The 15870-nt window shown below is 44.8% G+C and overlaps 2 protein-coding genes across 19 annotated transcripts in view; both read right to left on the minus strand.

Annotated features, from left to right (window-relative positions):
* Positions 1-56: 56 nt before the first annotated feature.
* On the minus strand, positions 57-4465 carry ZNF22 (zinc finger protein 22). The gene is made up of 2 exons (XM_003483520.5): positions 4419-4465; positions 57-2024 (listed from the first exon to the last, which is right to left on the minus strand). The coding sequence occupies exon 2, from the start codon at positions 1933-1935 to the stop codon at positions 1258-1260; it is 678 nt and encodes a 225-aa protein (XP_003483568.2). The 5' UTR covers positions 1936-2024; positions 4419-4465; the 3' UTR covers positions 57-1257.
* Positions 4466-11146: 6681 nt separating this feature from the next.
* Positions 11147-15870, minus strand: part of RASSF4 (Ras association domain family member 4) — a 35047-nt gene continuing 30323 nt past the window's right edge. For 8 of the 18 annotated variants that reach the window (XM_084992592.1, XM_084992585.1, XM_021071877.2 and 5 more), the window contains 3 exons: positions 15624-15675; positions 14861-14982; positions 11148-12659 (listed from right to left, as the gene is read on the minus strand). In XM_084992592.1, coding sequence (XP_084848718.1) covers positions 12558-12659; positions 14861-14982; positions 15624-15675 — 276 coding nt within the window. In that variant the 3' untranslated portion in view covers positions 11148-12557. 18 annotated transcript variants of the gene reach the window in all.

Consider the following 15870-nt stretch of genomic DNA (forward strand, 5'->3'; position numbering starts at 1 on the left):
ATCATTAAAACAATTTCCCAGGGAAAAAAAACAAAAACAAAAAAAACAGAAGATAGTAGTATGCAAAATAATCTTTTTTTATTTTTATGGATAACTGTCATTAATACAGCAAGAATTGATATGATTATAAAAGATATAAAAAAAATCAGAAGAATGTTAGCATTCAATAGAAATTAAAACATGAGCTGAAGGCTAATCAGAATGTTTGATACTTGGCACTGTTCTGATGAAAGAAACTTGTTTGCTTGGTTTTGTAAATAATTGATACAACTCTGAAAAAGTTAAACTTAGATTTCAATGCATTGACACTTCAAAAACTTCATTTTTGTCACTGGCAAACATTTAAGATAATTAAGCCTATCTGAAGCTCTCAAAGGGGAAGGCAAGGAGGCATGTAAATTGTAGATTTTTAATTTGCATGTTGAGGTGGTTTTGGAAAAATAATTTTGGTTTAATTATTTATTCCTGTAGATATAAAAGGCTAGATCAGTCTGTCAAAGCACAAGAGAATGCCAAAAGAAGTTAAAGGCATGGGGATGGACTAACAAAAAATCCATTCCAGCTTCTGGAAAACAAGTGACAGTGTAATACCATCACAAAGAGGAGTATTAGGAATCTTGTGGTCTAATTCAATTCCTTTTGGCTTCTAGAGTATCTCTTACTAAGAATTTAGTGAAAAACAGAGACATTCTGCTCCTCTAACAGCTCTCCATAAGCAGAAGAAACAAAAGCAAGCTAACAGAGTAACGGACCTTGTTGATTAAAGATTTGTGAACATGAATTCATTTTAATATGTTGAATCTTGAGTCATACTTACAAGCCAATGGTTAATATGCTACAAAACTTGACAAACAAAATCTCATCTACTGCAGAACTCCAAAACTAATGGAATTTCTTCTCCCTTTTAATTATTCTTTCCATGGAAAGTCCTAGAACTGAGTAGTCATTGGAATTCCTACACTTTTACATGTGTTACCAAAACATCACTGTTTTTGTCAAAATGATGCAGGAAGTGATTTCAAATGAGATAAAGGAGCTTATATTCTCCCAAAACAGTTTCAGTTTTTCTGTACTCCAGGTTATATAAAAAATGAGGAAGGCAATGTAATTTCTCTCAGCCCAATGTCATTAAACCCCCCAATGTCCCCATGCTAGGAAAGGATATAGTATTTAAGTGCACTATTATAAAATACTCCAGTTCTAAAAGAAATGCTTCTTATTTTTTTTAAAAGAGGGTTGATGCAGTGCCCTTTTTACTTAGCGGAGACGAGCCACTGACTTCCTTCCTTTACCAGCTTTCCAAGATGATACTAAGTGAGCTTTCGCCCTAATATTTTTGCCCCGGGTTTTACGTGGCTTCTCTTCTTTGTGCACCTTCATGTGCTGCCTAAGATGAGAGCTCTGGCTGAAGCATTTGCCGCATTCACCGCACTGGTAGGGTTTCTCCCCTGTGTGGGTTCTCTGATGTTGAATGAGGTGGGAACTCTGGCTGAAACATCGGCCACACTCATCACACTGATAGGGCTTTTCTCCAGTATGGATTCTCTGGTGCTGAATAAGATTTGAGCTCTGTTTAAACCTTTCTCCACACTCATCACATTTATAGGGCTTTTCCCCAGTATGGATCCGTCGATGCTGAATCAGATTTGAACTCTGAAAGAAACTTTTTCCACAATCTGCACATTTATGGGATTTCTTTCCAGTATGGATCTTCTGGTGTTGAAAAAGAGTTGAGCTCTGACTGAAACTCTTTTCACATTCAGTACATTTATAAGGCTTCTCGTCCAAGCTTCTTCTCAGTCTACTCAAGCCAGAGTCAAACCGAACAGTCACTCCCCATTTCTGTCGCTGCTGGCCTGTTTTGTGCTGGTTCTCATAGGCTTTTCCTTGGCTTGAGCTCCGAGAAATACCTCCCTTAGGTTTTCCAAACCGCATGGTGAAAAGCCAAATGTATTCTTAGGAAAGTCAACTCTCTTCTTCTGAACAAATGTTTCACTTCCTAGAGCTACACAGCTCAGAACTGTCTGTGTAAAAGAAAAAATAAAAACAAATTGCAGATGATTTGTTAATTATTCAACTTTAATACATCTAACGTATCAAAATTTCATCCATTTTTAAGTTAAAATGTATTTCATACATATGAAAACAAAGACAATTCTGGGGAAAAATATTTACAAAATAATTCTAATAATTTTAGAGTTTAAACTTAATAAATATCACCAAATTTACCTTTGGAGTTTTTGTCTGTTGGGACAGAATAAAAATAAAGTGATACTACAAAATAAAAATTTTTATTGGGCAATAAAAAATGAGTATATAATTCTCTAGCATTAAAAAGTAGAGACAATATCTTAATGAAATAAAATAGAGCCAACCAAATGAAATAAAATTAATGAAGCCAAATAAATAAATAAAAGAAGGCCAACCAAAATTTGGGTAATAGATTATCATTATGTTTTAATATTTACTCCCATGTTAGACTTATACTCACTTACTAGTGACTAATTAAGGTGTCCAAAGTAGAAAGAAATGACAAATCATGCTTTGTTAAATATTTCTCTTTATTCTTATTTGTTTAGCCATTCTACTTTCACTATAGAGAAACAACTTAGTCCTAACTCTGCAGCATAAACTGTCCTGAATGTAGGAACTATTCTATAAAGAATGGATGAGAAAACATATATATATTTAATATATACTGGATGAGGAAAACATTAGTGAAGAGATGTTTCATTATTATTTCTTCTAGATTACAATGATCCAAGAAAGAGGACAGTTCTTTGAAAATGTGAACCAAAGAATTTTTTTTTCCTGGAGAAAGAAAAATTTCAAAAAAACTTTTACCTTGATAGTATTATGAGGACAGAATAAAAGGTGATATGCAGAACACAAGAAAAGGAGAAGAAATAAGTTTATATGTAAAACTAGGATGGGATTTAAAAAATTCCCAAATGCTGCAAAAAATTTAAAATTTCAAATAATTAATTTCATTTACTAACATAAGGTTATTTAAAATAATGGCCATAAACAAAACAAACACAAACTCCAAACAGGTGACAATGTAGGAGAACCTAGGACTGCAAAGGTAATACAATTATTGGAATTACTTTCCACATTTTGTGCCAGAAAGTAGACTGTAAAATGGGAATAATTACCCAGGGTCTCTGCATACAAGCTTATAAAGCAAATAATTGAAAACAAAAATTACATCACTGTTATTGCCTTTCCTTCACCTTACTGTAAAATTGAGACTCCAGGCCTGACAGCGCTAAGACTTTAACTGGATATTTAACAATTATATCTGCAGTAATTAAGGCAGGTATTAGAACAAACTGCCTACTACACAAAAATACAGAGAGAACAGTACTCATTTCTTAACTTTAGTAAATATTTATAGGACATCTATGACAAAGAGATATCTGTTAGGTACATGATATTGGTATTCGAAAACAGCTATAATGATAAGTACATACTGAAAAAAACACATTGATTTTTAAATACTATATAAATCAGTTCCGGTCGGAAACTCAGAGACTAACACATCTGGAACACTGCAGATGAGGAAATCACACTAACAGATAGCTGTGTGCCAGTCACTATTATCTTTTTTTTCTGGCCTGGCCCCGGCCATGCGGAAGTTCCTGGGCCAGGAATCAAACCTAGCCACAGCGGTGACAAAGCCGAAACCGTAATCGCTAAGCCACCAGGGAATTCCCTATGCCATCTTACTTAATTCACGGAGTAGGTTTATGGTATTATCTTCGTTGTACTGCTAAGGAAAGGCAGGCATACTCTGGCCAGGTTCCCACACCCTAGCAGCTTGAGCCCAGAGCTTGTACTTTTAGCAGCAGAATGACCTGCAGTCTTAATTCCCAACGTGAAGTCCAGCCCTCTGACCGGTCTTCAGTGTAATTCCATAGTAGATGCGGGTATTACGGTGAATATCAGTACACGGGGCAGTTAGCCAAGCGAACACGCCTAACTGCAATGTGCTTGCTTTCTAGTACATAAAATGGGGATGACCATAAAACCCCTACATTATCAGGGCGTTGTAAGTTTAAGTGAGTCAATATCTGCAAGGCTCTCACAAAAGCCTTGTGCTACCCAAGCGTTTGTTCAAAGTTTAATCCTGACAGGCGCCTGATGGATGGCGTAAGGACTACGGCCAGGAGCCCGGGCCTGTCCTCCTCCCGCCAATCGCCGGGGCTACAGTTAAGGCCTCCAACTACCGCCTCTCCAAGGCCGGGCCCGCCCCACTCCCTCCGCCCCGCGGGCCGCGCGGAGCCCTTGCGGCATCCCGGGAGCGGAGGCCAAAGCCGCGCTCGCCACACCGTTGGCGGGTGAGCGCCGCCCTGCCGCGCCCAGCTTGCGCCTCTGGTGCCTCGGAGCACCTGCCCGCGCACCCCAGGGCCACTCACCGCGCCTGCCGTCCGCGGCCCTCGCTCGCCCGCCCGGCGTCCCTCGCGCCACCGGAAGTGCGAGCGCGCCGTTTGTCTGTGCCTCGCGGTCGCTCTAGGAACTTGGCGGATCGACCCTCTATGGTGCCTGGCCCACCGGAAAAAAGAAACCCTTTTCTTTTTGCCATTTCGTTTTCCCCTCGGAAGGCGTCCTGTGGCCCTCAGGACCGCAAGACTTGTGGTCTTCTCCCTTTGTGATGGAGGAGCGACCCACAGGGTGGGGGAGTGGCAGCCCGTGTGGTCAAGGTTTTGAAAGGCAACACCAGCCGGTCTGACCCCGAGGCTCCATTCTTTCGACAAATGTGGAGCACTTATTAATTACATAGAGGTACTTTTGGAGAGCCTAAACTATTTCTGATATTTTTCATGAGCCAAATTATTTAATTCTTACCAAAAAAAACCCCTACAAGATAGGAACGAGAGTACTCATCTTACAGTTAGGGAGGCCAAGGCTTAGAGTAGAAATCGCCTCACGTTCACACTATGTAAGTTGATGGCCAAAGATCTGTACCCGTCTTTTTGGCTCCAGAGTCTCATGATTTTCAACACACTGCCTTGTTTCTCTTTAGTAATGATCTCTCCTGATTCTGTTCTGTTACAGCCAACCACCTCTACCAACCTGTGCAAGTTCACCTGATCTGTGTCCTCCTTCCACCTGCAGAACTCCAAATCTAATGGCTTCAGATACCATCTGTATATGCTGAAGACTCCCAAACTGGTAACTCCAGTCAAACCTTGGGATGCAAATACTGTTGAACTCTAGACTTATATATCGAGTTGATTACTCGGTGTCTTTTGCATGTGTGATGAACATCCAAACCTAACAAAGCCCCAGATGAACTTCTGATATTCACCTAACCTGTTCATTCAACAGTTTTCAACCCAGCAGTTGATGGTGACTCCATCTTTTCAGTTACTCAAGTCAAAAATATTGATGTCATTGTTTCTCTTTTCACCCCAAATCCAAATCCAAGCCATCTGTAATTCTGTTGGTACTGTCTTCCAAATATATCCAGAATAGAGCCACTTTCAGCATCTCCACTGCTATAACCTCCACCAAGCTCCTGTTATGACCTGTCTGGATTGTTGCATTGGCTTTCTCACTGGTCTCTCTATGTCTACTCACAGCCCCAGAGTGATCCTCCTAAAACTCAAGTCAAATCTTGTCATTCATTTTGTTCAAAATCTACCAAAGGCTTCCCATGGTATTAGAGCAAAGCCCATGCCCTCACAGTGGTACACAAAGCCATCTCTTGTTCCTTGTTGTATCAGTGCTCAGAAGGTAGCAGGCTCTCAGCAAGTATCTGTTGAATGAATGAATTTGTAAGATGCTCATTATTTAGGAAGTGCTTTTACATCTATTTTCTGGTCATTCATCTTTACTAGAGTTTCATGAAGCACGGAGGACCTTCATATCTGCCTTACAGTAAAATGAGGCTGAGGGAAACTTGCCTGAAGTAACACAGAGAGTTGATGGCAGAGGTCGGACTAGATTAGAGGTTCAGCTCTCAGCTAGAGCTTTCTGCTCTGCAGATGGCAAAGCATGAAACTGACTAAGGCCCAGACAAGGCATGTCAATTCAATAATCTAGATGATAGCTGGACTGTTGTAAAAATTAAAATAGATAATGCCAGGCACTTCACACAATGCCTAACATATAAGAAATAAGAGGCATTGTTATTTTATTATTAAATTATTATTACGAGTGGTTGATGCTGGTGGCTGGAGGAGGGAGTGTAGGGGAGAATGGCCAAAGACAGTTTAGGAAGAGTTTCTAAAACAAAAATTACCTGCTGGGACTGTTCACTCTATGTACATTAAAGTAATAAGAAAAACTTATTTTACTAGTTTATAAAATTTATTTATTTTATTAGTAAGAGAGTCACTAATTAAATCTAACTTCATGTTCCCCATAAAGGTGGATTATCCTTTCTACCTGCACCTGAAAACGACTGGGCCAGCTGCAGAAGGCCCAGAGATGTGTAGATTAGAGAGGTGCAGAATTGGATAAAGTAAGGTGAACTTTAAAAAGGAAGAAATAAAAGTTGGGAAATAAAGGGCTGTAGGTAGCCAAGAGTTGGCAGAATTGGGGGTAAGGATGGAGAGAGGCAAGAGATAGAAAAGGATATGCGGTGGAGGGAAGGAGGAAGAATAAAAGGAAACAGGAAAAAAGAGAGGGAGAGAAAACTTGCAGGGTTTTAGGCCCTCGATTTATTTGTTAGTATAATAATAGCCAACACTTACTGAGTGCTTATTATGTCCCAGGCATTGTTTGAAGCACTGGTGGTACCTCAGTCAATATTCCTATGGTACAATTGTTCCTGGGCATTTGCTCCACCCTTTTGGATTTTATATCCCTGCTTAATGCCCTGTGACTTTCATTGTCTCCTAATGAACAATAGCTCATCCCACTCACGTTGATTTTACATGTGACCAGCATTGGTCAACTTCAAGTGTGTGGATGCAAAGTGCAGCACATCCCAGAAGAATCTTTGGGTTACTGTGTTTCTGCCACCATTCTGTTCTTTCCTTCTGCCTCGAGAATCATGTGTTCCAAGTAGAGGCTGCTCCTTCAGCCATCAGTGCAGGATGAGAAGCCATGAGGAGCAAAGCCACATAAGCCCCATTGCAGCCACATGTAATCACATGTAACATGCCAGAGAAATAAACATTCTCGTTGTAGCCACTATTTTTGTTGTCATTTGTTACTACAGCGAAGCTGACTAATATCCCTTTCACAACCTGAAAAGATAGAAATTGTTATAATCCTCATTATATAGATGAGAGAATGGAGGCACATAACTTGCATAAAGCCACACATCATAACTGGCAGAGCCAGGATTTGAAGCCAAATAATTTGGCTCCAGAGCCAATGCTGTTAACTTCTATCTAGCAGTATCCTCAAATGGAATTCCAGGTTATTTTTAAGCAAATGAAATTATTGAAATTGGTCACACTTGATATTTACAAAACAAAGTAGAAAGGAGGGTAGGAGGGATGGACAGTGAGGACAGCGAAGATTCACTATGTTCTCCTAACAGCACATCTTTCTAGGAAAACTGGGTCAAGAGAGGCCAGGTCCATCAATGGCTGGGGCTCTTCTGGGAAACTGTACGCAGCAGGGGCCAGTGCATCCCGGAACCAGTGTATCCCTGTATTTGAAGCCCTTGTTTTAGGAAGAAGAGGCTTCTGGACTGAGAAAAGCCTTGGCAAGACAGCTTCCTTTTAATATGGCTTTGTCCCTTGCACCCCTAGTCCCTTGCAAACAGACACACGCACCAAAAGGCACTGTCTCAACAGGGTCTGCATTTGGCAACAATGCAAAAGGAGTGTGACCCAAGTGTAGTAATAAGAGTGGTCTATTTCCCAGGAAGGGATCCTGAACAATGGTTCTGTCCACCAAGACTGAGACTTTGCTTTCTGTTTCCTTTGGGATCTCTGGGAAAGGAAACTCTGGGAATTCCCATTCCTGACTTTGCAGAAAACATCTCTGTGAAAAGCCCAACCAGGAGGGAGCAGAGCTCCACCCTCAAGCTGGGAGTCCAGGGGCCGGTCAACAGCTGGCTTTCTTCCAGACAATCACAGCTCCTGGGGCCTAAATACAGCACGTGCTTTTGCCACTTTTTCTTTCTGAAAGGCTTGAGTCTGACTGCCTTTCCTGCCTGATCATGGCTGAGGGACTGAAGGGCAGGGCAGCTGCTGCCCAGCAGGCCATCTGACCAGGATATTCCACTGCTGCTTTGCAGCTGTGGGGGACTTGTGTCCCACCCACATGAGCACCCGGTGTATTGCCAGCTTCTCCACAAATCTCCTGATCTGACAGGATAAGCCTTGTGCTTTGTTTCCCTACCACTAAGGGGCCAGATGTATCCTGGGTGAATGAACGGTTTTATTTTAATAGTGGGAAGGTCTTTCATCCATTTTTTAGTAAACATTCCAAGCAGGTAGCATATGGTTATCACCACGGGAAAAACAAGCTTTTTTTTTTTTTTTTTTTTAAATTCCTTTTGGTAATTTGCACTGGACAAATGACTCTTTTTCCTGAGTCCAGCTCTTCTATTGCAATCATGTTGATTTTTATCCTGTGTTTATTATTTTCTCTGGTTCCTGAGGCCTGACCTTGGAAGGCAGTCCTGTCTTAGAAGACAACATTCTATCCCAAGAATCTTCATTTTACCTTTGGATTCATTTACTACCTGAGATACTAGTGAGGGAAGGCATATATGACAAATACTCTTAAGCTCTGTGGAGAGAGGAACCTGGAACTCCCATGTAAACTGGCAGGAAACCACAGAGCTGAACAGAAAAACTGAAATTGTGGTGTCGTGGTGAACTGAATTAGCAGCCTTTCAAATTGCTTCTGAAAAGCAGATGGTGTTGATAAAAACATTTTGTAACTCCCAAGATGATTGTAAAAGTGTACAGGCATACACCTCATTTTGTCGAGCTTTGCTTTATTGTGCTTCACAAATTTTTTTTTTTTTTTTTTTGTCTTTTTAGGGCTGCACCCACAGCACATGGAGGTTCCAAGGCTAGGGGTCGAATCAGAGCTGTAGCCGCTGGCCTACACCACAGCCAGAGCAACGCCAGATCCGAGCTGCATCTGTGACCTACACCACGGCTCACGGCAACACCAGATCCTTTACCCACTGAGCGAGGCCAGGGATTGAACCCTCAACCTCATGGTCCCTGGTTGGATTGTTTCCGCTGAGCCACAACATGAAGACATTGCATCATTATTATTACTGCTTTTAATCGAAGATTTGTGGCAACCCTGCATCAAGCAAGGATGGGGCAAGAACCTTTGCTCACTTTGTGACTCTGTGTCACATTTTGGCAATTCTCATTGGGGGCAAAAAAATGTTGCCTGACATTTAAGTAAACAATGTCATCCACTCTCAACCACTGCCACTGCAGCCTCCTCCACCTGATAGTGCACCCTTGAGGAGAATTCAGGAGGGAGAAAAACAAGATACCGGCCCCAGATAGTTAAGATGCATATTTAAGGAATAATTTCAATGAGGCCAGACTCTTGCATCTTCCCATATATAAAAAAGCACTACAATCTGTAAGATGTCTGGGGTTTTTTTGTGATTTGCAGTAATCTTTTAATCTTTAACTACATTTTTTGCTTTGCTTTGTTTTTTAGCAATAACTCCAATATATCTTGGCTCCTCCCTTACCTCTTTGGAACAGTTCCTCAGAGCTACAGAAGAGGCTATCTCTCAGCTGATAGTCCTCAGTAAGTTTCCTGAATAAAACATAACTTGCAACTTTTAGGTTTTGTGTTTTTTCTCAGTCAACATCACAATTTTAAGACTTTCATTATTACTACATTATTATTATTACATAATGATTATTTCATTATTATTACATTATTGTGGTGATCTATGATCAATAATCATTGATGTTAGACTTGCTAAAGACTCAGATGTGGGTTAGCATTTTTTATCAATAAACTATATATTTTTTGGCTGCACCTGTGGCATACAAAAATTCCTTGGCTGCATATCATAGCAGCAACCCCAGCCACTGCAGTGACAATGACAATGACAATCCTTAACCTGCTGAGCCATATAGAAACTCCCTGAATAAAGTATTTTTAAATTAAGGTATGTAATTGTTTTTTTGAGACATAATGCTGTTGTATACTTAGACTACAATATGGCATAAACTTAACTTTTCTATGCCAGCTTCATAATTTGTGTGACTGGGAAACCACATAATTTGTGTGACTTGCTTTATGGTGTTATTTGCTTTACTACAGTGGTCTGGAATCAAACCTGCAATATCTCTGAGATATGCCTGTACATTTTCCCCTTTTTGTACAACCTGTTAGTTATTTCTTAGCTATGTTATTCAGAAGTTAGTTTTGCTAATTCTGTTTCACAAGTGACATTTATCAAGACAGGCCTTAAATGAGGTAACATTGTAATATCTAGAAAAAAAAAAAAAGCCCAACCAAAAAACCCCAAACTGGGGAATTTTTAGAGAGGGTTTCCTTATCTGATGGCTTCCTACATGCCAGGCCCTGTTGTGTTCCAGGGCTAGCAGTCATCTTCAGGCTGGAATGTCACACACACTATCTTAGCCAAGTCAGGGTCAGCCTTGGGCCTCTTTCCAAAGTCCTTTACCACCTCTCTGCCCTGTGCTGGTCCCCTGACCCTCCAGGATGTGTGGTCTGCTTCTCCTAATTAGGGTGCACCTTGGCTCTGTCTTCGTCCCTCTGGGTCTGAGCACAGGTCTGGTACAAGGCAGTCGCTCAATTACTCCTGAACAAAGGACAGCAGTTATCTTTGACCTGAGGTTGTAAATATCATCTGGGGAATTATTTACTATTTTACCAGAGAGGGCTGTTTGCATCATTTTCTATCATTTCCTAGACTCTGCCACCATCCCAAGCGAGCTCCTCTGGAAGATTCTGAGGTCCTCCTGATGCTGAGATTCTGCACTGGATTCGGGGTGACTCTACTGCCTATGGTCCAGGCTGCTCACATGCACCCACCAATCCCAAGGATGTATATAGAAAATAAGGAGTCACGTCAGTGTCAAGAGCAGAGGGCTGTGCCTCAGCTTTGGCTCTTCTGCTAAACATGGCTGCATATACTCTAGGTTAAGAGTTGCACAGGTTAGAGCAGAGGGACAGGGTAGACACACATAATTAAAAAAAAATAGCTTGAACCTAATTCCTTCAGTTCAATACAGCACAATTTTATTGAGTACCTAAGAAACTATGCCTCCAAAGGAGAGCAGAGAAGACAGAAACTGTGGGGGGCCTCCCCTGGCCATCTCTGCACATGCCTCTGTGAAGACAGTTGGGACAGTCATGGTGTGAAATTCACCCTGAACTGTGGGTTCAAATGGCACAGCTGCTCCCAAGCTCTGCTCTCTGAGGGTGCTGGTGAGGAGATGTCCCAGGAGGCTGGGATGGAATCTCCCCTATATTGGGGACCTTACAGTTTTCCCCTTTAAATTCACTATTCACAGGTCCCAGTGGGAGAATTTGGTCTCCAGCTTGCTCTGTTTTGGATAAACACTTCACATGACTGATATAAACTGTTGCATAATTTTGCAAAGACCAAATCATTCATTCCAGAAATTCTCCATCAGCTGGCAAAGCCAAATTGTTCAGTATCTGGCCCCAGGGATTTCAAAGCCCTTTCTCCTTGAACAGACATTTTTCCTTGAGGCACCTCTTTGATGGGAGTATTGAGAGGGGACAATTCACACTCAGAGAGGACAAGAGGCACACAGGTGTCTAAGGGAGATCAGCGATGGGGCCGAACATGGCTTCCCCAAGCCACTGCCCAAGAGTTCCTGGACAGTTCCTGGACTCTCAGCTACCTGGGCAGCAGCCTTTCAGTGCCATAGGAGTCACCTCCTCCATGTGTTCAAATTGTCACATTTCTTGCAGCTAGCTCCTCACAAGAATTTCTTCAGGTCTAGCTGAGGAAGTTCTGAGTGAGTGCTGCAGACAGAAGATGGGCTTCTGGTGGCCTTATTCCTGGTCTGACCTCTGCCTCCAGGGTGCTGGGCTATGTGAGGCTCATGGAGTGACACTGGAGGCTTGAGGGCCAGGTATTCCTGGTGAAGTGATGGTTGGGAGCATTGCACACCACACCTGCTGGCAGCCCTCTCTTTTCCCAGCAGAGTTTCTGAGTGGCAGCATGAGGTGAGGGCAAACAGGGGTCCAGTGGTTCACATGCTTGGTGAGGATTAGGGCTGGCAGTTCTTCAGAAGCCCTGGGCTGGGCACTGAGAAAGTAGATGGTGCCCAGAAGCTCCATCCCCAGAAGCTATGTCACATTCTGTTCTCCTAAACAGGAGAGGTGTGGCGTGAACAGGACTGGCCAGGCCATCCAACTACATAATGGCCCATGTCACAGCTTCAGGGCTGCTCACAGCTCAGGGTAGTCTCACATGCAGACCCCACCCAGCAAGTTCCTGGCTCCTCAGGCTTGAGTCTGGGCCCTGTGAGTGTTCACCTTGGGGCCAAGAGCCAGGAACATGGGCCCCACAGTACCCAGGCAGGTGGACAGGTAGAAGCACTGGTGCTGCGCTCCTCAGCTGGTGTGACCAATCAGGGCCCAGCCATCAGCACTTAGGGTGCACTGGCTCCTGGGAGAGGCTGGCGCTGGTGGGCTACTTGGCTTCTACCAGCTGCTCCAGGCGCTGGAGCATGGTCAGACGCAGGGCTTGGAACCTGGAGGAAGACACAGACAAGAGGACTCACTGATAGCTGGCAGGGACAGGGAGCGGGGAACAGAGCAAGGGAGCACACAGATGCTGGGCCCTGGACCCACTGCTCCTGACTGGCTGATTAGCAGCCACCATCTCTCCCCTGCCAAGGATAGGGAAGAGGCAGGCCCATATCTGGCAGGCCCACTGGCTTTGAGGAACAGTCAGCAGCAGACTCTGTTAAGCTTCAAAGCAGAATGCCACCATTTCTATTCCAAAGATTCTCCAGTATGAACAGGGCCATGCCGGAGTGGACAGGGGTATGCTGGAGAAGTCAGGATGGCAGCACAGGGATCAGGAAGCCTGTATTTAAGCCCTAGCTCTGCAATCATGTGATGTGGCCTCCTTGCTCATCTTGGGCCACTATTTCCTCTCTGTACTCTGAATAGACTGATCAGGTGACGCCCAGGATCTTTCCAGCTACAGTGATGCTGCTGACTGCACATGGACTGTTTCCTCTGATCGAGGTCTCCGTTGACTGCCGGAAGGGGGCTTGACTGCCCAGACAGAAGCCTGGGGGGCCTGTGGCTTTCTAAGAATCCTGCAGCCAGAAGCCAGAATGTGAACCAGTCCCCCGACCACAGGCCCTCACAGTGAGAGGCCTCTCTCCTTCCCTTCCTAAGAGGGACCCTGATATCTGCAGAGGGAGAGACAGATTATCTGGATGTGCAATCTGGTTAACCTCACACAGCTGGGCCCTGGCTCCCCAGGAGCCAGCAGGTGACACCTGCTCACCTTTCCATTGAACTGGTCCCCTGCACCTGAAAACCTCAGCTGGTGTAGGTAGTTCTCATAACTAATTCTCGCTAGTGTGAAAGGCCCAGATCAGGCCAAACGTATGTGCCAAGCAGGCCCCCTCTTTGGTTGTTCCTCCAAAACAGTGTCACCAGCCGAACACACAACCCTGGTTCAGGTCCCACCCGTGCTCCTGCCTGACTCCCCTGCCTGGTTTTCAGCAACCTATGCCCATCCCTTGCTGGTGAGGTTGCTGAGGCTAGATGGGTGGTCTGGGTTGCATCCCGTCACTTGAACAGGCTGTCGCCCCAGTGTCAGTATGGAGCAAGGGGCCAGGGGGTGGTGCTGGGGAGCCAGGGTTAGCAGGCCTCCCTGAGCTGTGCAAGGGCACCTGGCCCACCTGGAAGAGGGGGCTCTCCCAGCCCCGGGCCTGGGTGCTCTGCCCTATGGACTCGCCCTGACATTCAGACCCACAACTGGCTCTTTCAGTGCTGCTTACTTCATGGTCAGTTTGATTATTTCTCTTTCCTCCTCTTCTTTTAATTTTTCAACAAAACTGTCCAGCACCGGCATTTCAAACTTAATGTACTGAGCGACCTAGAAAATCCAAGAACATTTCAACGTGCTTTAAATTAGAAGCCTAAAATGTGTATCCTTTGCCTCGTGGCTTCCATGGCGGCCGATTCAGCAAGGTCTCAGATCCAAGGAAACGGTTGCCTCTCTCTCCTCCCACCCCCAACACTGCTCTGAGGATGGGGTCCATTCTTACCTCAAAGGGAGCTACGCTCCCTGGGAGGAAAGATTAAGCTGAATTTTAGGAAAAGCATTCAATAGTGAGCTGGTCACACTGGGTGTTCTCTGGGGCAGGGGTGGAGATGGTGGGAATGCTATTGTTTCTAACAATGGAATGAAACTACACTGGTCTGTGAATGGCCCCAGGGATACAGGGTCATGGCCTGCTCCTTGAGGTCCACACCCTAGAGGCCTTTTCTTCCAGGGGAATTTGGAAATGCACTCATCGCCCAGCCAGGGCTCAGGCTGTCCAGAGACAGACATCCACCGGGTCCCTTCCATCAGCCCTGGTTAGGCCCTCATTAAGGAGCCCTTGTGTGTCCTTAATGTAATGACAACAAATCACACTCCAAGAAAGGAACAGATTCTACCTGTCTCAGGGGAAAAGCCCAGGCCATGGTTTTCTAAGACCCAACTTCTTTTTCCCTCTGAGCCAGCCATTGGATCTGGTGATGGCTGACAGAAAGAAGGGCTGGAACCAACACTGTCCTGGCCCTTCGGGATGGCTGCAGGGGGCCTGAAAGCATCGCCCATGAGGGCTCTGCCCCAGGTCACCTCAAGAACCCCCAGGAGTCTGCCATACTGTCCCTCAACCCCTCTCTCAGGAGTTGGCCTCCCTGAGCCTCAGCCCCCACTCACATCGTGGGGGACTTCCTCGCCCAAGTCGGCTTCCATCAGGAATATCCTGGCAATCTTCTCACATGGCCCATGCAGGATTCTGGAAATCAGAGGGTACTCACTGTCTTTTAATTTTGTCCGCTCTGCAAAAAAAGATGGTAGATAAAATTGATGGGGTATCAGGACTGCATCTCTTCGTCCCAGGACAGGAATATGACAGAAGAAAGATGTTCAGGGGGCCCAGCAACACTTCCAGATGTTGTGTGATCAACATGGCCCTGATGATGTGTGGTCATGCCATTCAGTGAAGGTCCAGTTCAGAGAGGAACAGGGACCAAAGGAGTGGGGGATGGGGAAGCGGACTTGGGGAGTCCAAGACTGCCCAGTTATCAGATCTGAGCCATGCCAGCACTGCACAGAGGGACACACGGTACAGGCTCTGCAGCAGCAGTTCTCACTGGGGAAGGGGCTTCAGATCCACCTTGAAGACCTGGATGCTCACTTCTCCCGACCAAACCCACTGGAGATGGCAGCTTCCCATTGGAGATGATTCTGGTGGGATTCAGAAAGGGGTGATGAATGTGCTTGGACTTGAATCTGGGAGGGGCACTCGTGATGTGGACACTGTGTCCCAAGGCTGGGAAGGGCACCGGTCCTGTGCAGGCTGCACAACCCAGCTGCGCACCCCACTCTTGCCCCCCCGTCCCTGGAGCACAGTCAGTAAGCTTGCTAAATGGACACAGACCTCTGTGTTTATGATCGGGAAGCAAAGGCAAATACTTACCCCCAGACTCGTGAACAATGTAGAGTGCGAACTCACTGGGGCCATTTTCCACCTGCACAGGCAGTGACAGGAAGTCAGACCATGGCTTTTCCAGACAGAATAGCCGGAAAGGGACCCCTGGCAGTAAGCACACCACCAGTGCCACACACACAAATCCCCAGGGATATGCCCCTCTCTCTGCTTAAATTCCTAGAGACACCAGCTCAGCAGAGGAAAGCTTGTTCGTCCTTTGTTCAGGATCCGTGGT

The sequence above is a fragment of the Sus scrofa genome, chromosome 14 (assembly GCF_054392235.1).
Source record: "Sus scrofa isolate SSC_HxYL_T2T_F1_AM1 chromosome 14, Sscrofa_HxYL_maternal_Yorkshire_Landrace_v2.0, whole genome shotgun sequence".
Classification (NCBI taxonomy): Eukaryota; Metazoa; Chordata; class Mammalia; order Artiodactyla; family Suidae; genus Sus; species Sus scrofa.